This window comes from Lithobates pipiens, unplaced genomic scaffold, assembly GCF_037356315.1.
Source record: "Lithobates pipiens isolate NorthernLeopardFrog02 unplaced genomic scaffold, aLitPip1_a1.2 Scaffold_16, whole genome shotgun sequence".
Classification (NCBI taxonomy): Eukaryota; Metazoa; Chordata; class Amphibia; order Anura; family Ranidae; genus Lithobates; species Lithobates pipiens.
Genome location: NW_027507748.1, coordinates 378,713,694 through 378,739,502, shown reverse-complemented (window position 1 = coordinate 378,739,502; position 25,809 = coordinate 378,713,694). Strand labels below are relative to the sequence as shown.

Below are 25,809 nucleotides of genomic sequence, written 5' to 3'. Positions count from 1 at the left end.
ACTACTAATCTAGGTGTCAAAAAACAGCACTATACACGTTACAAGGTCATCTGAGGGCATAACTTTGTAGAATTCATATGAACTTTTTCCATGATTCTCAATCAAGTAAGCCCACCCTCATGGTAGTAAGGGGGCAGAAACCCCTATCTGGACTTGTTCACTCCTCTTTTCAAAATGAACAGGGAAGATGACCGTGGCTCGTGTTTGTGAACCGAAGTGGAGTTCACGTACCAAAGCAAATTTTTTGTTAACTGTTTTGTTCACAAACCGAGTTGTGAACAGAGATATCAATGTATATTCTTGTTTCTCTAGTATCAGGTGTAGATTAGCTGTGTACAGATCTCTCTTTAGCCTCAAGGGGTGCTACAGGTTATGCAAGTTGAAAGACCACATTTCTATTCTGCTCCTACACTGTCCAGACAGACTGGAATCGTGGAGGTAACTAAGGGGTTGATTTACTAAAACTGCAGAGTGCAAAATCGTGTGCAGCTCTACATAGAAACCAATTGTCTTCCAGGTGCAGTGTTTTTTTTTTTTTTTTTTTGTCAAAGCTTAAGGCCTCATGCACACTGGACGTTAAAATGACATTCTAAAAACGCCAGTAGCTTTGCAGTGAGTTTTTTAACATTTTTGCAATAGCGTTTATTTGCGTTTTTTGTTTTTGTTTTTGTTTTTTAGTGTTTTTCCATGTTGGCTTTTTTTTTTGTTTTTTCAATGGATCTTATTACATTTCTCGCACGATTCTCCCATCATTGATTAGGAAATCGTTTTTCAAAAAATTTCCAACATGTCCGATTACTCAAATTTGATTGCCGCACGAAAATTGTCTGTTGCTCCAGCCCACTAATGGTGCGAAATTTGTACGAGAATTCTTAGATATGATTTTCGAAAGAAAATTCTTTCGAAATTTGAACCGTGTATGGCCGGCATAACTGCAGTAAAGAAAAGTCAGACCACTGACCTTTCTGTTTTTAATTCTATCTGACAGGGCTGTGTAGATCTCAGGACTTTTTAAACAGAATGACCAATCTTATATCCCATATATTAAAATCTCTTATATGTATTTAAATGTTTTCCCAGAGTTATACACTACAAAAGGCAACATATTTATTTTCTGTTTCTATACTGATCTTGAGCCTTTTTTTCTTTTTGGTAATGTATTGCAATTTTTTCACCTGTAAAATCTGTTTAAAAAAAACATAATCATGTTGCTGTTCCTAGTGAAGTTCTGAATCTCACCTGATCCTTGCTGAGGCTTTAGCTACGGTACCTTTTATTCTATTTGTATGTTTGCTTGTAATGTTTTACATGCTGTAATTCCTGCTTCAGTATTGTAGTACAGCAACTGCTTCCCTTATTACAGGTAAGGTCAGAGACCCATAAAGATAATTGTATACAAAAGCTGTTTCTATTTAATGATTGTAGCTCAGTATGTGTTCATCTGTTTTAATACACTACAGCCAGGGCATGACATAATAAGTTATATATGGATAAGAGCATTGTCAGAAATGACAATTGTCAGTGTAAAATCTTCAGATGACTAGCGGGCTGGTGCCATCAGCGTGTGATGTGGCTGCTTATTATATCTTCTCATGGCAGGCCTGACGGAGGCATCCACTTTAGGCACTGTGGCGTTGTTGAATTCTACCAGTGTCTGCAGGACTGAGCTATCAGTTTGGATACAAGACCCAAGCTGTTATTTACAAATGACAGCTACTATTGTAGAATTTATTCATAAATTACTGTTGTTTGTAACTAAAAGAAAATACATTTTTTAAAGGCCAATTCCACTTTATACCAAAAAATAATCGCACCCACGTTCCTTTAAATAAAATGTGCGTTAAAGCGTAGTTCCGCCCAAAAGTGTGGAAGCTCCGCTTTTCAGCCCTCCCTCCAGTGCCACGTTTGGCGGCCTTTTGGGGGGGGGCGACTGGTACCTTCCAAGAGATTGCGGTGGTTTTCCTTAGTATGAATGGTGGCAGCAGCACCCGAGAGCCAGTGGAAACATTGCTGGATTCCAGCACAGCTAAGTGTCCTAATATTAAAAGTCAGCAGCTACAGTATGTGTAGAACCCTTCTTTAATTATTTTGTTTGCATTGGAGCCTGCAAGGTGTTGCCACCTCAATTAATGGATTGCAAGGACAACAATCAGGCTCCTGCAGACTATTTCTCTAGCCAGGTCCATACTAACCTTTTGATTATGGGTCTAAAGAAAGTATCCACGGACTTTAACCCCCCCTAGCGGTAATCCCGAGTCTGGCTCGGGTTAGGAATTTACTGATAGGATCGGTAACCTCGAGCCAGACTCGAGATCGCTTTGCTCGATGCAGGGGAGGACACAGGGAGACTTACTTACCTTGTCCCCTGGATCCAGCGATGTCCTCCGCGCTGTGTGATCGAGCTGTCCTCCACTCGATTCACAGTGCCGAATGCCGCCGAGCTCCGTTCCCTGCGACGTTATGGCGCACAGGAGCGGAGAACGGCGGCAAATTCAAAAAAGTAAAAGTACACAAAACACACACAGCACTGTATAATCTTACAGATTACAGTACTGTATTACAAAATTACACACCCCCTTTGTCCCTAGTGGTCTGTGCAGTGCCCTGCATGCACTTTTATATTATAAATACTGTTTTTTTTCTGCCTGGAATTTGGAGATTGTCCATAGCAACCAGAAAGTGTCCCTTTTTCAGTGGTTTAGGATTTGATTACATTATTGAATATTTTTTATTATTCTTTATTATATTATAAACTTTATCATACCCGGGATGTCTGCTAGACTCTGGTTTGAACAGATTTAAGAGAGTTATTCCTAAGAATTACAGGACTACAATATAAGACGCCAAATTTCCATGCAAAAATAATTGTACCGCTTTCAGCACCTAAATCCAGACTGAATCATACCACCAGGGAGGTTAATGCAGTGATTGTTACACTTGTGGTTCAGTGAAATCTTCTGCAGTAGAAGATGGGACTCGCAGTCATTTCATTCACAGATTCTGTGAATGATGTGGCTGTGCAGGCAAAGTCATTCAAAATTGTGCATAATTCAAAAATAAGATGCTTAAATGAGAAGAGTCTCCCTAAACCCCCCCCTCCCAAAATTTTTTTTTTTTTTTTTCACATAAGAGGGACAAGTGGTTTTTGTGGGGGGGGCGGTTGGGGCAGTGTGCAGACTGATCATGTTCCATCCTCAATATGTAACCTGAACAGAGAGGTAAAATTTATTTTGTGTGTGGTGGTGGTTTTTTTTTTTTTTTTTTGTATTCTTGTATGTAATTATTTTAACCACTTCAGCTCCGGACCAATAAACACCTTAAGGACCAGAGGTCTTTTTGCAATTTCGCACTGCGCTGCTTTAACTGGTAATTGCGCGGTCATGCAATATTGCACCCAAACGAAATTTGCATCCTTTTCTTCCCACAAATAGAGCTTTCTTTTGATGGTATTTGATTGCCTCTGCGATTTTTTTTTTTTTTTTTTTTTTTTTTTTTGCGATATAAATGGAAAAAGAGCGAAAATTTTGAAAAAAAAAAAGATATTTTCTTCTTTTTGTTATAAGAAAAATCGAATAAACTAAATTTTAGTCATACATTGAGGGCAAAATTTATTCAGCCACATGTCTTTAGTAAAAAAAATGTCAATAAGCGTATATTTTTTGGTTTGCGCAAAAGTTATAGCGTCTACAAACTAGAGTACATTTTCTGGAATTTACACAGCTTTTAATTTATGACTGCCGATCTCATTTCTTGAGGTGCTAAAATGGCAGGGCAGTACAAATCCCCCCCAAATGACCCCATTTTGGAAAGTAGACACCCCAAGGAAATTGCTGATGGGTATGTTGAGCCCATTGAATATTTATTTTTCTTGTCCTAAGGGATTGAATAATGACAAAAAAAAAAAAAAAAAAAAATTTTTTTTACAAAAAGTTGTCACTAAATGATATATTGCTCACACATGCCATGGTTATATGTGGAATTGTACCCCAAAATATATTCTGCTACTTCTCCCGAGTATGGGGATACCACATGTGTGGGACTTTTTGGGAGTCTAGTCGCGCACGGCACCCCGAAAACCAATCACCACCTTCAGGATTTCTAAGGGTGCAAATTTTTGATTTAACTCCTCACTACCTATCACAGTTTCGAAGGCCATAAAATGCCAAAATAGCACAAAACCCCCCAAAATGACCCCATTTTGGAAAGTAGACACCCCAAGCTATTTACTGAGAGGCATGTTGAGTCCATGGAATATTTTATATTTTGCCACAAGTTGCGGGAATATTACAAACTTTTTTTTTTTTTGCACCAAGTTGTCACTAAATTATATATTGCTCACACATGCTATGGGCATATGTGAAATGACACCCCAAAATAAATTCTGCTGCTTCTCCCGAGTACGGGAATACCACATGTGGGGGACTTTTTGGGAGCCTAGCCACGTACGGGACCCCGAAAACCAAGCACTGCCTTCCGGATTTGAATATAAAATGCTACCAAAAAACCTGTTAGCGATGGCAGGGATCAGGCCTGACTCTGCGATCGCTGCAGTTATGTGTTTAGTGTTTTGTAAGTGACAGTGATCGATCGATACTGCACTTGGGTGGGCTGGGCAGAGGGGCAAAACGCAGGTGCTAGCAGGTATTTGGGCTGATCCCGCTAACAATGCGTTTTTTTGGAACCCTAAACTGCTGGGGACGCTAGTATAGATCTGATCAGATCAGATATTGATCTGTTCAGATTCTATACCACTACGGGAGGTGTATGCTTTGCGTGTGGGTGTTAGCGGTACTGGCACTAACCTAGCGCTGCCTGGGGCGACGCAGACCCTGACCCTAAAACCTAATTGATATCACCCGCCGGGTGATCAGGGGGTTAAACCTTTATTGGGTAATAAATGGTGGGTGCCCTGATGCTATAAAAAACAAACTAACCAGAGTCACCCGTAACACTTATACGGTGATCAGTGGTGAAAGGGTTAACTAGGGGCAATCAGGGGGTTCAAATTTTTATTAGGTAGTATATGGGGGTCTCTGGCGCTATATAAAAACCTGATGGGGAACCTAAATAACTAACTGGCTAACCAGCGTCACCAGTGACACTTATACTGTGATCGCTGGTGAAAGGGGGTGAAAGGGTTAACTAGCAGCAATCAGGGGTTTAAAACCATTATTGGGTAGTATATCGGGGTACCTAGCGCTATAAAAACCTGGCGGTGAACCTAAAAAAATAACTAGCTACCTAGCGACACTAGCGACACTGATGCAGCGTTCAGAAAAATTATCGCTTGGTGGCACTGGCAAAAGGGGGTGAAAGGGTTAACTAGCGGCAATCAGGGGGTTAAAACCATTATTGGGTAGTATATCGGGGTACCTAGCGATATAAAAACCTGGCGGTGAACCTAAAAAAATAACTAGCTACCTAGCGACACATGCAGCGATCAGAAAAATGATCGCTTAGTGATACTGGCAAAAGGGGGTGAAAGGGTTAACTCTAGGGGCAATCAGGGGGTTAAATCTTTATTGGGGGGTGATAGGGGGCTACCCTGGACCTAACACTAACTGTCCTGACAGTTTTTACTGTCACAACTGACACTGAATGCATTGATCAGTAAAGAAATGATCAATGCAATCAGTGACACTGTGACTGGGGGGGGAGGGGGGGCGGGGGGCGATCGGGGGGGGGGGGGTTTGTGTGCCTGTGTGTACCTACATGTCAGTGTAGTGTTGGTGCACACTTACTATTAGTCTTCTCCTCGTAGTCCGGTCAAAAAGACCGCCCCGAGGAGAATGACATCACTTCCTCCTTCCTGTGTAAACAATACATAGTGGGAGGAAGCTTCTCATTGGCCAGGAGCGATCCAAAACCAACGGCCATCCCCTCATCACGGAGCGCTCCTGGAGCGAACCGGACCGCCGTAACCAGCGGGAGGGGGTCCGATCGGACCCCCCACCCGCTGGAAGGCAATCACGTACATCTACGTGATTGTGCCTGCCTGTGCCATTGTGTTGACGTACATTGGCAATACGGCGGTCCTGAAGTGGTTAAAACTGCATGCATTTGTGTTGATGCTGCCAAATTACTAATGTCAAAAACATGATTCTGTTTCTAGATATAGTTTTCTATAAACTTACAATTTTAGTTAACCCTTATTTTTATGAACTCCTTCACTCTCTCCCTTAACTTCTAATAGAGTGGAAAAAAAAAAGGAAAACCATGCCAGACCTTAGACTGACAAGTGCCCACATTGTAAAATGCAGGCGCCAGGGAACTAATAACTGCTAAGATGCAGGAGTTGCATGTGTGAATGTAATGTTCTGGAAGATTCTCTGTCCAAAAAACAAACGCTAAGGCATGTTTGACTACTGATACACCGAGGGCCTTTATAACATACGTTTCTTGACGTTAAAACTAAAGCCTTATTCACGCTAGGCACATTATAGAGTTTGCCCATGTGAGGCCTACAGTATGTATATAAGGATGTACAGATGTTCTGTGCATCTTTGTGCAGTGTGTCCAACCCTACTTGAATGAGACTGCCTGCACAGGGATGCATGAAAACTTCTGTGCATCCTTGTGCAGGTAAACGCAGACCTGGAACAAGCATAAGCTATAGTACGCCTTAAGTGAACAAGGCTTTATTGAACCATTTGCTCCACTGTTAAAGCATAGATCTGGGTGATATCCATGGTATGTGTTTCCTTGTCAGAAATGCCAGTGTAGATATGGCTTTCTTAGTAAATTTTGATTCTTAGAGTTAACAGGAATGGCTGCAGTTGAGCACCGTAATATTCCTCTATTAAGAGTTTTACTCCAGAATACATGCAGTTAGAATGGTATTAAAGGCCAAGGTCCCCCCCCCCCCAAATTCCAGCTTCTCTATATACCATGTACCTCTGTTGCAGAAAGGAAAAGGCTTTCTCTATATTCTAGGGCAGGTATTACCTCAGCTTCCAGTTTATTCTCCATTACTTCCTGCTACCCATCCCTTAGAACAGTGATTACAAACCCCAGATGTTTTGGAGTTACATTTCCCATGATGCTCATGTACTCTGTGGTATAGTTGTGCATCATGGGAAACGTAGTTCCAAAACATCTGGAGTGCTAAGGTTCACTATCACTGCCTTAGGACATAAACTTTTCGAAGGAAGTACTTAAGCAGCTGATCTTATTAACACACACCCTGACCTGCCTTCCCCTTCACAGAGATTGCTCCTTCCCATCTCTATAGTTACATGCAGACATTGTCAGTGAGCACCGTTCTCCCAGAATTCACAGCCAGGGTCTTCCTCTGCTAATCAATCGTTGTGTACCTTACCTTCTTCACACACAGATCGTTCATTTGGCAGAGTGTGCCGAAGCTAAGTGATCACATAGCCTATGTGCAGCAGAACTCTAGTATTGAAAACAGAAGCATGTCCCCGGAAGTCTAAATTTCACTATACAATCTTCTTTAGATCTGCCATCAACTATGTAGTGCAAGGGCCTCTCTGTGATTCAGTAAGGCAGTGCATGAAGGGATATGAAGTTTCCTGGATTGTCACATGATGCCACAGGAAGTGATGGGCTCAGAATGCATTTTTTAACAAGAGGTGCAGATTCATATCTGCCATGGACTAGGTAAGTGAGAGATATGCACATTCGGATGGCTTAAGCAGAAAAGACATTAGAAAAGGCTTCTATTTATTATGAAGAGTGAAATTGTGCCTGAAAAGGTGAACTTGGCTTTAAACCCAAATACAAAAATTTAATATATGGCTTACCAATTCTTAGATGTGGTGGATATATTTGTTTTCTTTTTTTTTTCCCCCCCCTTTATTTTTACATTCATGTTTACATTCCTTGTAATAGGAATTAAAATGATTATTTAAAAAAAATGTAAAGGGAAAGTGTAAAAATATAAAACAAAAAAAAGTTTTAATGTGCCCCTGTTCCTGGGTGCTCGCACTCAAATCACACCGTGCCCACATATGTAAACGCGGTTCAAACCACACATGTGAAGTATTGCCGCGTACATTAAAGTGAGGGCAACAATTTTAGCCCAAAGCGGTACAATTATTTTGCATGGAAATTTGCCGTTTTATATTGTAGTCCTGTAATTCTTAGGAATAACTCTCTTAAATCTGTTCAAACCAGAGTCTAGCAGACATCCCGGGTATGATAAAGTTTATAATATAATAAATAATAATACAAATTATTCAATAATGTAATCAAATCCTAAAACACTGAAAAAGGGACACTTTCTGGTTGCTATGGACAATCTCCAAATTCCAGGCAGAAAAAACAGTATTTATAATATAAAAGTGCATGCAGGGCATTGCACAGACCACTAGGGACAAAGGGTGTGTGTATTTTTTTATACAGTACTGTAATCTGTAAGATTACAGTACTGTGTGTGTTTTGTGTACTTTTACTTTTTTGCAATTGCCGCCGATCTCCGCTCCCGTGCACCGTAACGTCACAGGGAACGGAGCTCGGCTGCACTCGGGCACTGTGTGAATCGAGCGGAGGACGGCTCGATCACACAGCGTGGAGGACATCGCAGGATCCAGGGGACAAGGTAAGTAACTTCTCCGTGTCCTCCCTGTATCCAGGTTACCACTTGTGGAACTAAAATCCCAACCCAAGCCAGACTCAGGATCACCGCTGGGAGGTTAATAGGGTTCTAAAGTTCACACAAAGTTTAGGTCTGTTCGCAGGTTCTGGTGCGAACCGAACCGGGGGGGGGGGGGGGTGTTCGGTTCATCCTTAATCCAGATGAACAGGATATTTTCCTCTCCAGCAGGGGCAAATGGAGTCATGTGGGCATTAAAGTAAATCTCTCTTAAGCAAGCCATAAATGAATCAATCCACTACAAGTGGAAGAAAACAAAATTGCTGTTTCCCCCATCAACACAGGCAGGGTTGATGGTGGAATATCTCCCGCCATGCTATTGTGTTCTGCTGCCGGGGAGGGGGAGCATGTGACTGGCAGAGGTACCTTGTAAAAATAAAGGGAAATGCTAAAAAAAGACAGTTATTGCAGCCACCACATCTAAGAACATTTTGGGGGTTTGGATATGCTGTTTGATGAGATATCAGCCATACAGGAAGTGTATTGCTTAAGTGAGTCAGCTAGCTGGTCATTATAAATTATTCACAGTATATAGAATCAAGATTTATAAAGCATCGATAAGCTCAATTTAATTTTTTTACACTACTTTCTCAAAATCTTTGGAAAGCCTGTACATTTCCATTTCCATTATTGCCTTTTTAAACTGTTTAATCAACCAGGGTGTGTTTTAGATGAATGGTTATATAAGAAACACAAAGCAGAAAAACAGGTTAGGTATGCATAAATAAGCAAGGGATGGATTGAAAGCCAAAATATGTTTAATGTTCATATATACAATTTACATGGAGGCTGTTTAAAATAATATAAAATAAAAATAAAAAACAGAACTTTACTCTCCAGTGTGTGGCAGCACCCATCCAGTGGTGTCTTATCTACCATACTTAAAAATGGAACCAGTCTGATAGTTCTTAGATGCGCTGTCAAGTTTGCAAAAACAAATCTTTAACGTTATAAAGGATTGTTTCCCAAACGTTTGTCAGTCATGTATCACCATCCCAACCTTTACATCCTATACCCTTATGTAACATTGATTTAGCTGTCTCCAAATCTGTCTCCCTTTGGGTTAGAGTACATGCGCCTCAGAATCAGGAGCAGAATGCTTTCAGGGATAAAAGTAATGCATGGTAAAAACAGCAAATGTAAACACTGCTTAATATGATTCAGTTCAAATTAATGCATTGCAAACACCCATATGCACTTAACCTGGCCATTTACTGTACGAGTTTTGGCCACTTTCTGAAGAATCTGCCGAAACTTGCTCAGTGGGTGATCCTGTTGCTCGTCTCTTGGCCGGCATCCCTTGTTTAAAAAAAAAAATCAAAGACGCCGGCAGGAAATTATTGTCCAAAAAGTGCCTGCATCCAAAGTCAAAATGTTAACGTTACAGCGGAGGTTTGTTCATCCACACTGAACAGCGTGAATGGAATCATTTATTATTATCCATCTATGGCCAGCTTAAGCCTTTGCCTTTCGGGCATAGAAGGGGCAATGAAAGATGTTGCAGGCAAGTGTAAGCACCTATAAGTAAATGTACTCTTATACTTGTTAACATCTCATATAATTTAGTGATAGTCCCTTTAAAGCAGTGGTCATCAGCCCTGCCCTCAGGGCCCACTAACAGGCCAAGTTTTATGTATTACCTTGGGGAAATGCAGACTAGAAGACTGCAATCACTGAGCAGTAAATGATATCACCTGTCATGTATTTCAGTTATCTTGCAAACCTGGCCTGTTAGTGGACCCTGAGGACCACTGCTTTAAAAGACCCAGCTCAACTGGCCAAATTTAGATTCATGTATGGGCAGGCTGGTTGTACACAAGTTGATCTATTGACAGTCAGTTTTTTTATTTACTTTATTTAAGTAATTATTGTATGGATAAAATAATGTACAAAACATAAAGTTCTTATATTCATGTTAAATATAAGTAAAACATGTACATAGCCTTGCTTATAATTTTTTTCATTCATTCTTGATTTTCAGAAACATAGAAACCCTGTTCTTCTGAACAAGAGAGCAGTTTTTTGTTATCTCATAATGAAAATTTTTACATAATAAAAAAACACATAGAACCCTAATAAGTATATAACCCTAATAAGTATACATATATATTTTTTACTTTCAATTTGAATTTGATTTATAAATAAAAATTACCATCTGCTTTAAATATGTTTTTGGTTAAATATGTTATTACTTTCAGGTCACCATACATGTGACAGCATATGGTGCTGTTTGGTAATAATACATCTGTAGCACAGGTACATTAAACATTGCCCTCTGTTTATTCAAGAAAGCAATTCAAAGAACTATACTAATGTGGTGATAGCCATTACAACCAATGTGATTAAGCTGGTTATAGATGGTTCAAATCTCCCTGCTGAACTGGCCCAGATTTGAACCATCTATGGGCAGGCTGAATGTACCCAAGTTGATCCATCTTTCGACTTGGGTACAAACCAGCATGTCTGATTTTTGGCATGTGATTATTGACAGCAACTATAGCCGCTAGCAATAATCAGTGTGTTCTCCCAGCAGAGACGATACAATAGCTCCACAGGAAGGGATTACCCCCACCAACACTGACTGTGTCGATTAAGGAATTGAGCGTTTTTCTGTGAGAAAATCGCACCATCTATGGCCTGCCTTAGATGAGTACTTTGATATCAGGGAAATGTGGATGCTATGGGTTACTTAAATCTATGTAAATACCACAGTGCAGGGCTGGAAAATTTCAGCCAGAGAGGCAAATACTGCCTGTTTCCCTTCCAAGCAGGTTGAGACCAGTAATATCCTGACTGGTAACAACCCCTGTGTATTGATTACATTTTAATGGCTCACTATCAAAGTTGAAAAGGCTACTACTAACATATACATACACATTTTGGCTTCTAATGCCCACTTATTCTGTTCTGAGCCTGCCATAATATAGAGTAGCAACACCACCGTGAGTGAGGAGGAAGTAGAAGAAAGATGATAGTTACCCATTCTGGTTTCCAACTTGACCAGGCAATGACCATATCCACAGGGAAGGCAATTGCCCACCAGCCAACAGCAGGATTATTGATCAGAGAAAACTTATTTTGATTGTCATTTTCCTCCTAAAAATATGCAGCACCTTCAGCTTCTAATCCTGCAAGTTTCTGGAGCACTCTGTAGTGCTCAAAAGAATTGTTGTCATAAGCGCAGCTGGGCAAGCCTGCAGCCAAAGGACTCGTATAATGAGCCTAATGTCATTATACCTTGAGCAGTCTGGTTGATGCATCCAGGACTTATCTGAATAAATATTCAATGCAACTGCTTATGTGCTGTTGGGATATATTGATTCAAACATAATTAATGTTTTTAATTTAGCTTACTTGGCAAACAATATAAAGCTGGCAGTGCCCTGAGTCAACTCAGATCTCAATAGAGATAGGCTCAGAGCAGGAAGATTCAACTGTTCCCTTTCTCTTGGTTACACCTTTTGACTCTCTGTGGAGATCAGCCATAAAAAAAATGCCATCACCACTGCAGTTCCTCCTTACATTTTACAGTGATGCTATTTACAATTCCAACAGGTATTTCTTCTCTTGATCTGCTATACTTGGAAAGTCAGATAAAAAGGAATCATGGGCAGCTTCAAGATCTTGCAGTGTCTGGAAAAGCTGTGTAACGCTGTCTGTCTTTGCATGATCTAAAAGATAAACACAATTTGTAGGAATTATCATGAGGTAATTTTTTTTTTTCAAGACTTTTTAAAAGTGACAACTGGGTTAGGTGTTCACATAAATACACACTGTAACTGTAACAGTTATCATTCAAGGCATGCCTTGACTAACTATTTTGGGAAACAGTTAAATCGGTGGTGTTTCCATTAGGGCGATTGACCCCTCTGTACTGGTGATCACTGTCACCTAGAAAGTGAGAGGAAATATTTAAAGCTGTCCCCAGAACATGAGGTAAGAGGATATCTTCAAATAGAGACACCTGTTTTTGGGACAACTGTCTAAAGGGCTTCTCTGGGACAGGAAGTGGAAGGAAATTTTGCCAATGGTTCACACAATGCCAATAATCCCACAGGGTTTTGAACTCTTTTCTGCTCTATCCAAAATTGAAATAAGTTTTGACTATATACAATGCTTAGCATAAATGAGTATACCCCAACAGATTTGTCAGAAAACCTTTACTTTGCTTTCAGAATCAACATTTTACTACAATATACAATATACTACAAAATACTCCCACAAGTGCAGGTCATTGATTGCAACCAAGATTTGTTAATTTGCACACACTAAAAAGTATTTTTCCTAACAAATTAATTCAAGACCATGTTGCAAAAATGAATACACCCCAATGAAATCTTAGCAGCAAAGCTAAATTTTAGACAAATGTATCTACAGGTGAGTCTATTTCTTAAACAGGTGTCCAGCAGACAGTTGATTATAAAAGGGTGTCACTTAAAGAAAACCCCTTCCCATTTCATGCTGTCAGCAATGGCACCGCATGGAAGAAAAATGTCACAAGGCCTGAGAAAGAAAATAATTTCTTTACACAAGAAATGTGAAGGCTACAAGAAGACCAGCAAAGCTTTACTTATCAGTCAGAATACTGTAGCAAAAATGATACAAAAATGTAACAAAGATGACATCCAGGCTGTTCACGGAAGTTAACACCTCGACAGGAGCATCCTGATGAGAAGGGTTGAAGAAAATGACCATGCAAGTTCACTGCAGTTAGCTAAAGAAGTAGAAAACCAAACTGGGATGATTGATTCCCATGACACAATATGGCGTACACTGCAGAGGAATGGCATGGGTGTCATCCACGAAGGAAGCCTCTCTCAAAGCCTATGTACAAAAAAGCCTGCCTAGAATTTGCCAGGGCCCATGCTGAAAAAGAAGACTACTGGGACTCTGTACTGTGGAGTGATAAGACCAAGATAAATGTTTTTGGAACTGATGGCTTCAAAACTGTGTGGTGTCACAAAGGTGACATGTACAAAGAAAAATGCATGGTGCCTACAGTGAAACATGGTGGTAGCAGTGCCCCTCTGTGGGGCTTTTTGGGTACTGCTGGTGTCAGGGAGCTGCATTTCATTGATGGCATCATGAATTCACAGATGTACTGCTCTATATTGAAAGAGAAGATGCTACCAATACTTCGTGCCCCTGGTTGTTGTGCACTTATACAACATGAAAATTATCCAAAACACACATCTAAGGCCACTGTTGCATTTCTGAAGAACAGGGTGAACAGGATTCAGTGGCCAAGTATGTCTCCTGATCTGAACCCAATCAAACACCTATGAGGAATTCTGAAGAGACAAGTTGAGCATTAGGCCGCGTACACACGCGGGGACTGTTCGCCCAACTTTGTCCGTCAAACAGTTTCAGCAAACAGTCCGCTCAAAATTAGCATGGACGGACATGGCCACACACGACGAATGAACAGTTTGCTGAAACCGTGCGCGATGACGTGAACGGCACGTACGACGGGACGAAAAATACGACGTCCTATACACTGCATTATAACTTTCGGCGTGTAAATCCTTTCTGAGCATGCGCGGAACTTAGTTTGACGAACAAGCCTACACACGAGGGGACTGTTCGCTGAAACAAAGTTTCAGCGGACAGTTTTTCGGAATTTCCGAAAAACCTTGTTCAGCGGACTGTTCGCTGAAACTGTCCGCTGAAAGCCCACACACGAGCGGACTGTCCGCCGAAACACTGTTCAGCGGACAAAGTTGGGCGAACAGTCCCCGCGTGTGTACGCGGCCTTACTCTCTATACAGCATCCAGGCTATAAAACAGGTCGTTCTTGAAGAATGGAAAAACATAGATGTTGCAATATGTCACCAACTCTTTTATTCCATGCCTAGAAGACTTGGTGCCGTCCTTACAAATCATGGAGGTCATAAAAAAACACTAGATGTAGTAATTTTTGTTGTGGTGTGTGATATAATTTTTGCATCCACTAATTTGAGTAAAATGTGAAGATTTTGTTATATTATTAAACATACATTCGTGTAATGAAACTAAAAATATATTCTAGAAAACTCAGTTTTGTCATGTGTTCATTGAGATATTGATTAAAATCTTACTTTTCAAAAGGGGTGTACTCATTTATGTATAGCACTGTATACACTTTAAAAATAATGACCGGCAGACACTGGCACTTGCACATTATTGTAAAGCCCACCAACTCCCAAAAGAAAAGAATGATCCTTCATCCCATATGGCCTGGTTCACATTATTGCGTCTCAGAGATGTATTTGCACGGGCATGGCAGCCAATTAATTTGAATGTGCTGCTGTGCCTGTGATTTATGCAGGAAAAAGGTTCCTGCACCATTTGTAGAAACGCAGCAGCAAGGAATTTATGTGATTTCCTGGCGGTTTCTGTACCCGCAAACACACTACGGTTTTAGATGTTTTTAAAGAGCAGAGCGTTTTGGCTGTGGGTGGTTGCAAGTGCAGAAACAAGAGCAATTTCCCCACTCACAGGCACCCGCAACAGAGTGAACCTAGGCTAAAAGGCTGAGGCTGTGAAAAGCTACAAAAAACATGGTCTGTTGTCTGTGTATAAATAAGATATTTTCTGCATCAGTACTGAGAATGTGGCTGCCATTAAGAGCACTGACCCACTGGCATCCCTAGGATAGCAGACTCTAATATTTATTTATGACAGGTACTTATAGTTATATAGTAGTTATATAGTATAGTATATAGTATTTATTGTATATAGTAGTTATATAGTACTTATACTTATAGTGCTGTAAATGTATGCAGTGCTTTACATATATAGTATACTACAGTGGTGTGAAAAAGTGTTTGCCCCCTTCCTCATTTCCTGTTCCTTTGCATGTTTGTCACACTTAAGTGTTTCGGAACATCAAACCAATTTAAACAATAGTCAAGGACAACACAAGTAAACACAAAATGCAATTTGTAAATGAAGGTGTTTATTATTAAAGGTGAAAAAAAATCCAAACCATCATGGCCCTGTGTGAAAAAGTGATTGCCCCCTAAACCTAATAACTGGTTGGGCCACCCTTAGCAGCAACAACTGCAACCAAGCGTTTGCGATAACGTGCAATGAGGCTTTTACAGCGTCCTGGAGGAATTTTGGCCCACTCATCTTTGCAGAATTGTCCTAATTCAGTTACATTAGAGGGTTTTCGAGCATGAACGGCCTTTTTAAGGTCATACCACAACATCTCAATAGGATTCAGGTCAGGACTTTGGCTAGGCCACTCCAAAGTCTTCATTTTGTTTTTCTTCAGCCATTCGGTGGTGGACTTGCTGGTGTGTTTAGGATCATTGTCCTGCTGCAGAACCCAAGTTCGTTTCAGCTTGAGTACACGAACAGATGGTCGGACATTCTCCTTCAGGATCTCTTGGTAGACAGCAGAATTCATAGTTCCTTTTATCACGGCAAGTCTTCCAGGTCCTGAAGCAGCAAAACAGCCCCAGACCATCACACTACCACCACCATATTTTACTGTTGGTATAATGTTCTTTTTATGAAATGCAGTGTTCCTTCTACGCCAGATATACTTGGACACACACCTTCCAAAGAGTTCCACTTTTGTCTCATCGGTCCACAGAATGTTGTCCCAAAAGTCTTGGGGATCATCAAGATGTGTTGTGGAGAAATTGAGACGAGCTTTGATGTTCTTTTTGCTCAGCAGTGGTTTTCTCCTTGGAACTCTGCCATGCAGGCCATTTTTGCCCAGTCTTTTCCTGATGGTGGAGGCATGAACGCTGACCTTAACTGAGGCAAGTGAGGCCTGCAGTTCCTTGGACGTTGTTGTGGGGTCTTTTGTGATCTCTTGGATGAGTCGTCGCTGTGCTCTTGGGGTAATTTTGGGCGGCCGGCCACTCCTGGGAAGGTTCACCACTGTTCCATGTCTTCGCCATTTGTGGATAATGGCTCTCACTGTGGTTCGCTGGATTCCCAAAGCTTTGGAAATGGCTTTATAACCCTTTCCAGACTGATAGATCTCAATTACTTTCTTTCTCAATTGTTCCTGAATTTCTTTGGGTCTCGGCATGATGTGTAGCTTTTAAGGATCTTCTGGTGGACCTTACTGTGTCAAGCAGCTCCTATTTAAGTGATGCCTTGATTGTGAACAGGTGTGGCAATAATCAGGCCTGGGTGTGGCTAGAGAAATTGAACTCAGGTGTGGACAACCACAGTTATAGTATGTTTTAACAAGGGGGGCAATCACTTTTTCACACAGGGCCATGATGGTTTGGATTTTTTTTCACCTTTAATAATAAACACCTTCATTTACAAATTGCATTTTGTGTTTACTTGTGTTGTCCTTGACTATTGTTTAAATTGGTTTGATGTTCCGAAACACTTAAGTGTGACAAACATGCAAAGGAACAGGAAATGAGGAAGGGGGCAAACACTTTTTCACACCACTGTATATCTATTATATCATACATTCACATTAGTCCCTGCCCTCAAGGTGCTTACAATCTAAGGTCCCTAACTCACATTCGTACATATATATATACTAGGGACAATTTAGACGGGAGCCAATTAACCTACCAGCATGTCTTTAGAACAAAAGTCCACGCATGCTTGGAATCAAGTGCGAGCTAGAAGCACTCAGTCTTGTAAAACTTGCGGTCGTAATTTAGATATCACGTACGTCTTGTACGTCACTACGTTCATAATTGTTGGTCAACATTTGTGTGACTGTGTGTATGCAAGACAAGTTGGAACTAACATCCTTAGAACAAAAATCCATGGTTTTGTTGTCGGAAAGTCCCATCGTGTGTACGGGGCATAATCGTTGCATAATACTGTAAGTTTACACGGTACCTGAAAAACTTACCTGAACTGGAATGAGATTTGCCTGTATAATCACATTCTGTCAGCTCCACATATTTCTCCCTATACATGCAAAAAATGATATTATGTAAAGGATATTCAGTAGAAAGTTATACATTAAAGTAGAATGCTATCCTCAACCTAACGAGGTTTAAAAATCCCTCCCAACACCTACGCTGACTAACATGTAAAGAAAAGATGTTTATACTTACCTATTCCCCGGCTGTGCTTGACACTGGCTGGGAATGCCTGGCAGCAATGACGTCACTCATAGACTCCCATGTCCCAACTGTTGTCAGCGCTCTCTCCTCTTCTCTGCACCCACCACTGGCTAACATAGGGTAGCCAAATTACATGACCAGACCGTGGTTATTTACACTGGTATTTACCTAAAATGGGAACAATTTATCTAAAATAGGGCCAAAGGCCAAACTGAATAATGATTACTTTAATACATCTGGGTTGATTTACTAAAGCTTAAGCGTGCAAAACCCTGCTCTCTCCCCTCTCTTTCAAGCAAGGAAGACTGTCAGCCATCTTTTATCTGTGCACAGGTACCTTATATGCGTTTTCATGTATGACTACTTAAATGATCTAATTATAATTTGGTTTACAAGTGTGGTCATGACAATACATGTAACAGGTACATAACATTGTCCTTGTAATCCCGTAGGAAGTGAAGGGGAGAACCTAACTAAGGCCTCAAGCACACTGGGCACTTAGACCCGGTGCATGATATGCTGGCGTTTTGTTGTGAGCAGAAGGCACAGGTGCACCATCCAGCCCCACTGCCGGCAGCCTGTAAAACCCTATGAGAGACTGAAAGCAACTGCTGGATGGGGCTGAACAGTGAACCAAGTGGTGCTAATGGTTATGGCATTATACACTCGGGTGAATTCACAGGGATGACTGCCAAAATGTCGGGATCTCATGCACCAGGGCTAAACATCCTGTCTGCATGAGGCCTACGGTTCCTAACCATTCCCTGATCTGAAGACCAGCCCCTCTTGAGGCCATGAGGACCTCGGTTTCACATAGTTTCCTCAGGATAGTGAGTGTATTTTCTTCAGCTCTGCTGCTTTCTGTTAATTTAGAAGCTTTTTCTGAGGCCAGATTCTGAAAGCCTACAAGTCTTTCCAGTTAGCCAACTAGAGCAGGTTTGCTTGGTTCATAAAGTATACTGATGTTCTCTCTGCGACAGCCCTGAATTCTTGAAAATTTCTACAGTCAGCTAAGAAACACAAATTTTCCAGCTCATTAAGTATACTGCTATTCAATCTGTGATGGTTCTACAGTTGGCAGTGTCTACCTGTCTGTGCCCAGTTTGGAAGACAATTTACTTTCAGTTCAGGTCTAGGGATTTCTTGTAGAGTGACTGGGCCAGAGCTGTGGCAGCATTCCTGTCCCTGGAGTACCTAGCAGGCCTAAGCTGTGTTGGGGTTTTGTTTTCTGTGGAGCCATTTGTGGCCACAGAAGCAGCAGGGGCAGCCCATCCATGAAGGGCATTCCCTTTCAGGACACCGGAAGTATAGATTCCAATGGGGGGGGGGGGGTCAGTGTTTTTTTGAAGCACCAGATTAGAGCCAAAGGCTCTAATAGGCTTCAAAATAGGGTGGGCTCTTGCAGCGCAGAGAATGCAAACCGAGCCCGCCCAAGTGTGTTTAATAGCGAATAAATTGGCTGAAAAGACAGGTGATCCTATTGGATGTCTAGGAGGAGGGGAGAAGACACACGGCGGAAGCAAGGAGAAGGAGAGGACACAAGAGCCGCTGCCCACTGCCCACCACCTAGATGGGGTAAGTGCCGGACCGACCATCAGAGAGCAAGTGGGCGGGGAGGTTGAGGTGCCGCCAGGGTGGGGATTGTTTGCCGTGCCCTCCCTCCCAAAAAAAAAAAAAAAAACACTAGCCGCCACACTAGCCAGTTGTAACTTACTGACCAAGGAGTTAAAATTAAACCTTTACTTTTCGGCTTGATTTACAGTTTTATGTGATTCACTTGCTAGCCACATTGGGGGAGCCCTCCTTTTTATTTTCTACTAGGGCTACACAAGGGAAAAGTTAACACTTGTATTTGTCTTAGACAGCCGGACTCTGTTTAGGCTGAGCTGACTAATTTTCCTGCCTCCACCTTCTTCTAGCTCTAAAAGGGAGGGAATGTAAAGATGTGTTCATGTACACAAGGAACAATGCTGTAATGCATGCACACAATGGCCATTTTTCTTTTTGAAAGTCTCTTCCAGCACACAACTCAGCAGCTCTCCTAAAGCCCCATACACACTATCAGATTGTCTGCTGATTTTTTCCATCAGATTTACCAAAACCATATAATATGAGGTCAAACCTTAGGGGTTTCAATGTGTATGCAATCAGGCAGGCCCTTGTACTACATGGTTTTGGTAAACCTGAAGGAAAAAATCAGCAGACAATCTGATAGTGTGTATGGGGCTTAAGCAGCCAGTACATGCTACAGCCAGTGCATAGTGGCCTCCTCTGTAAAAACCTGTAACCCGTATGCATGATTTGAAAATCGGATGGAAAAATTCATACGACGAGCTGTTTGCCGATTTTCGGATCATTAGTACAGTGCTTTCGACAGCCAATTTGGCTTTTTCTGTGCAGACTATAACATTTTTGGCGGATGTGAACTCAACCTCCGATTTTCGTTTCATTAGTGCAGTTTTCGTATGAAAAAAAATGTAAGAGCTAGGCTACATAAAGAATACATACAAAACTATTCAACACATTACGTCACTTCTGATGTTGTATTTTGTTGTATGAAAATTTTTGTATTGTGAGCTACCTCTTCACTTTTTACACGAGACTAGCATGCCACAAAAAATGGACGTTCAGTTGTCCCAAAATCTAAGCATGTGTACAAGGCTTAAGCCAGCGTCTGGGACATGGCAGGCACAGGCCTAGAGGTTACTGCACTTCGCCTACTTGGGTTAATCAGCCAACCTCCATGTTCCCTCTAACAAACTTTAATGTCTGCTGGTCTGATGTTACAGAGGAGGGGCTGCCCTACTGCTACAGGAATCCCACAAATATGGTCCTCCCCAATGAAATATATGTCTCTCAGTTTGCCTCTTTGATATTTCAGAACAACCTAAAATAGGTATTCTAGCTCCAGATCCACAATTTATAGGTGGTTTCAACAGGTTGCTGTGTAGGCTTGTGAGTTGTAAGATGTGTCTTTTCTCATTTAAGCACACTTCACAAGTGCAGTGAGTGGTTATGTTTTTTTCATCACCAGACCTCTGTATCTCAGATATGCAAGCCTGCAACCTAGTCTTCTATACCCATTGTCTAAAGTCTTTCGGTCAATTCCTCTGCTTCGGAAGATGCTAGTTTTGGTAGAAAGATCCCTAAAGTGGCTGTTTAACGCGTAATCCGGAAACAGAATGAGGCTGCACACACCGCTTCAGGCAAAAAATGGACAAACCTGGGTCAAGGTGCTAATCCCGGCTCATCACCATAGGCAATATCAAGAAGAGAAGCAAAGATTGATCGCACACTTGAATCAAAAAGATGCTGTAGAAATTTCTTTATTGTCATGAGCCAGATTGCAATTGCAATGATGATCAGTTGATGTGAACAAGCACGGTTATTTTATATGAAAGGCGTCAACTGAAATGCTCAGATTACAAGCTATTTAAAGGTGTATATCAAATCAAACACCTTATGCCCCGTACACATGACCGGTTTTCCCGTCGTAATAAACGCTGAAGGTTTTTCCGATGGATTTCTGACGGAATTCCGCTGAAACTGTATTGCGTACACACGATCACAAGAACGCAGTGACGTACAACACGTATGACAGGACTAGAAAAAGGAAGTTCAGTAGCCAATAGCTTCCGTCTCGTACTTGCTTCAGAGCATGTGTCGTTTTTGGTCCGTCGGAACAGCATACAGACGAGCGGTTTTCCCAATAGGAATTGGTTCAGTCGGAAGTCCATTGAGGAACTCCACTCATATGTTATTGTTTTTTCTTTTTGAACTGTTAGCTACTACTACTAGTAGGTTGTGAGGGGTTAAAGCCTCAAAGGGTGCTGGCCTTCAGTTTCTTGTGTGTTTAGTATCCATGTAGTCAGCAATATAACCCTAGGTTGCTTAATTACCTTCAGGCTGTGTCCCTCGACAAACTTCAAGAAAAGGATTTTATGGGGAGTACAAAAATCCTATTATGTGATTCTATGCTCATTATGAATTACACTACCCTTCTGAACTCTTAAACCGAGGGAACATTTCAACATATATTAGGACAGATGTATATAAGTCTTTGACCCCTCTTACTTCATCTGTTCTCTCACTCCAATGAGGTGTTTGAAGATGAGCTGAGCTTCTAGATCGGGATTCAATAGATCATTCCATTCCTGTAATGTGACTTCATGTCGTGTTTTGTCACAGCCAGCACCTGAATTACATAAAGACCATATATAAAACAAACAGATCAGTATATTGTACTAAATCATGTATTAACTTCTAATTTACCCTAAATATTTGGCATTTTACCTACACTGTTTTGCAAAATCTAACGGGCCTTTTTGCTGTAAATTAGAATATATGCAGAATACTGTATGCATTTTTTTTTTCAAAAGAAGAGGCACCGTTAAAATTGATACCATTGGAACATAATGAAAGTATGCTGTATGCAGGGCTGAAACTAGGGGGGGCCTAGGCAGGGGGGATATGTGCCCTGGACGCCAACTTCAGAGGGGCGTCGCCCGCCCTGGGAGCCAAATTGATAGAAGACTGTCAGCACTTGCCAGCTGCCAGAAAGCTTACACTAGCAGGGAATGGGATATGACTATGGCGGCCGCCAGCCGGTTGTATCGGGCTGGAGTCTGACTGACTGTCAGTCAGACAGACTCACTGACCGTGGATCTGAGTGCTGCAGGCTGCACCTGAAGAGAGCCGCTGAGCTGGGCAGGCGGCTGTGCAATGTGACAGAGTTGAGCCCCAGAGCCCACACGGCACTGATGATTGCAGGGCAAGGAGAGCTGGAATCCAGACCTGCTGGCTGCAACATGGGGGAGCGAGTGAGAATCAGCTCGGTACCGGCGACTCTTTCACTGTTTCAAATCAGGTACTGGTCTCAGTCTGCAGCACTATTTTCTACTATTGTTATTTGTTTTCCGGTGTACTGCAAGGAAGGGGGGGGGGGGGGGTGCCTATGAGATCGCCAGACACCCGTGCCATCTCCCCCGCCGGCTGCAGCTTGTCGCCTCACTGTAACAGAGCCAGGCAGCTTTCCCTAGGCTGCTCTTCGACTCTGTTTTGTCTTAGGAGCCTGGGAGGAAGAACATGTCCTGCCCGCCTGGAGCTGCGCTGTGTTTGAGGTCTGTGTATGCAGGATGGGAGGGAAACAGAAGGATTTGTTTTTCCGTTTGTACAGCTAGGGGGAATGGGGGGGGGGGGTGGCTGTTCTAAAAGAGGGATGCCAAGGATGGGGATTTGGAGGTGACAAGTGATTTGGGGGGAGTCATTTGTGGCCAGTGAGATATGCGATCACCACAATCTGTACACCGCACACTCCTAATCACGGCACTCTGTACATTGCACGCTCTGGATCATCGCACTCTGTACACTACACGCTCCTGATCACTGCACTCTGTACACCGCACGCACCTGAGCACCGCACTCTGTACACCGCACGCTCCTGATCACTGCACTCTTTCCCCTGCGCACTCCTGATCACTGCACTTTGTACAGCGCGTGCTCCTGATCACCGCACTTTGTACACAGCGCGCTCCTGATCACCGCACTCTGTACACTGCGCACTCCTGATCACCGCACTCTGTACACTCCTGATCACCGCACTCTGTACACTGCACGCTCCTGATCACCGCACTCTGTACACTGCACGCTCCTGATCACCGCACTCTGTACACTGCACACTCCTGATCACCACACTCTGTACACCGCACGCTCTGGATCACCGCACTCTGTACACCGCACGCTCCTGATCACCGCACTCTGTACACCGCACGCTCCTGACCACCACACTCTGTACACCGCACGCTCCTGATCACCACACTCTGTACACCGCACGCTCTCGATCACCGCACTCTGTACACCGCACGCTCCTGATCACTGCACTCTGTACACCGCGTGCTCCTGATCACTGCACTTTGTACAATGCTTGCTTCTGATCACCGCACTTTGTACACCTCGTGCTCCTGATCACTGCACTTTGTACAATGCTTGCTTCTGATCACCGCACTTTGTACACCTCGCGCTCCTGATCACCGCCTGCTCCTGATCACCGCACTCTGTACACCGCACGCTCCTGATCACCACACTCTGTACACTGCACGCTCCTGATCACCGCACTCTGTACACCGCACGCTCCTGATCACTGCACTCTGTACACCGCATGCTCCTGATCACCGCACTCTGTACACCGCACGCTCCTGATCACCGCACTCTGTACACCGCACGCTCCTGACCACCACACTCTGTACACCGCACGCTCCTGATCACCACACTCTGTACACCGCACGCTCTCGATCACCGCACTCTGTACACCGCACGCTCCTGATCACTGCACTCTGTACACCGCGTGCTCCTGATCACTGCACTTTGTACAATGCTTGCTTCTGATCACCACACTTTGTACACCTCGCGCTCCTGATCACCGCCTGCTCCTGATCACCGCACTCTGTACACCGCACGCTCCTGATCACCACACTCTGTACTCCGCACGCTCCTGATCACCACACTCTGTACACCGCACGCTCTGGATCACCGCACTCTGTACACCGCACGCTCCTGATCACTGCACTCTGTACACCGCGTGCTCCTGACCACTGCACTTTGTACAATGCGTGCTCCTGATCACCGCACTTTGTACACCTCGCGCTCCTGATCACCGCCTGCTCCTGATCACCGCACTCTGTACACCGCGTGCTCCTGATCACCACACACTGTACACCGCACGCTCCTGATCACCACACTCTGTACACCGCACGCTCCTGATCACCACACTCTGTACACCGCACGCTCCTGATCACCACACTCTGTACACCGCACGCTCTGGATCACCGCACTCTGCACACCGCACGCTCCTGATCACTGCACTCTGTACACCGCGTGCTCCTGATCACTGCACTTTGTACAGTGCGTGCTCCTGATCACCGCACTTTGTACAGTGCGTGCTCCTGATCACCGCACTTTGTACACCTCGCGCTCCTGATCACAGCACTCTGTACACCGTGCGCTCCTGATCACAGCACTCTGTACACTGCACGCTCCTGATCACCGCACTCTGTACATCGCACGCTCCTGATCACCGCACTCTGTACACCGCACGCTCCTGATCACCGCACTCTGTACATCGCACGCTCCTGATCACCGCACTCTATACACAGCACGCTCCTGATCACCGCACTCTGTACACCGCACGCTCCTGATCACCACACTCTGTACACCGCACGCTCCTGATCACCACACTCTGTACACCGCACGCTCCTGATCACCACATTCTGTACACCGCACACTCCTGATCACCACATTCTGTACACCGCACACTCCTGATCACCACACTCTGTACACCGCACGCTTCTGATCACTGCACTCTGTACACCGCGTGCTCCTGATCACTGCACTTTGTACAGTGCGTGCTCCTGATCACCGCACTTTGTACACCGCACACTCCTGATCACCGCACTCTGTACACCGCACACTCCTGATCACCACATTCTGTACACCGCACACTCCTGATCACCACACTCTGTACACCGCACGCTCTGGATCACCGCACTCTGTACACCGCACGCTTCTGATCACTGCACTCTGTACACCGCGTGCTCCTGATCACTGCACTTTGTACAGTGCGTGCTCCTGATCACCGCACTTTGTACACCGCACACTCCTGATCACCGCACTCTGTACACCGCACGCTCCTGATCACTGCACTCTGTACACCGCACACGCTCCTGATCACCGCACTCTGTACACCGCATGCTCCTGATCACCGCACTCTGTACACCGCACGCTCCTGATCACCACACTCTGTACACCGCACGCTCCTGATCACCACACTCTGTACACCGCACGCTCCTGATCACCACATTCTGTACACCGCACACTCCTGATCACCACATTCTGTACACCGCACACTCCTGATCACCACACTCTGTACACCGCACGCTCTGGATCACCGCACTCTGTACACCGCACGCTTCTGATCACTGCACTCTGTACACCGCGTGCTCCTGATCACTGCACTTTGTACAGTGCGTGCTCCTGATCACCGCACTTTGTACACCGCACACTCCTGATCACCGCACTCTGTACACCGCACGCTCCTGATCACTGCACTCTGTACACCGCACACGCTCCTGATCACCGCACTCTGTACACCGCATGCTC

General features: G+C 43.4%; 1 protein-coding gene across 1 annotated transcript in view; it reads right to left on the bottom strand.

The window, feature by feature from the left end:
• Positions 1 to 10,940: 10,940 nt before the first annotated feature.
• The window catches only part of LOC143982998 (ras GTPase-activating protein 4-like), a gene marked incomplete at its 5' end in the record, with an annotated part of 54,955 nt that continues 40,086 nt past the window's right edge, over positions 10,941 to 25,809 (bottom strand). Inside the window, 3 exons of the mRNA XM_077482196.1 lie at positions 10,941 to 12,285; positions 17,439 to 17,497; positions 21,730 to 21,850. Of these exons, the coding sequence (XP_077338322.1) occupies positions 12,155 to 12,285; positions 17,439 to 17,497; positions 21,730 to 21,850 (311 nt within the window). The remainder of the gene's footprint in view (positions 12,286 to 17,438; positions 17,498 to 21,729; positions 21,851 to 25,809) is intronic.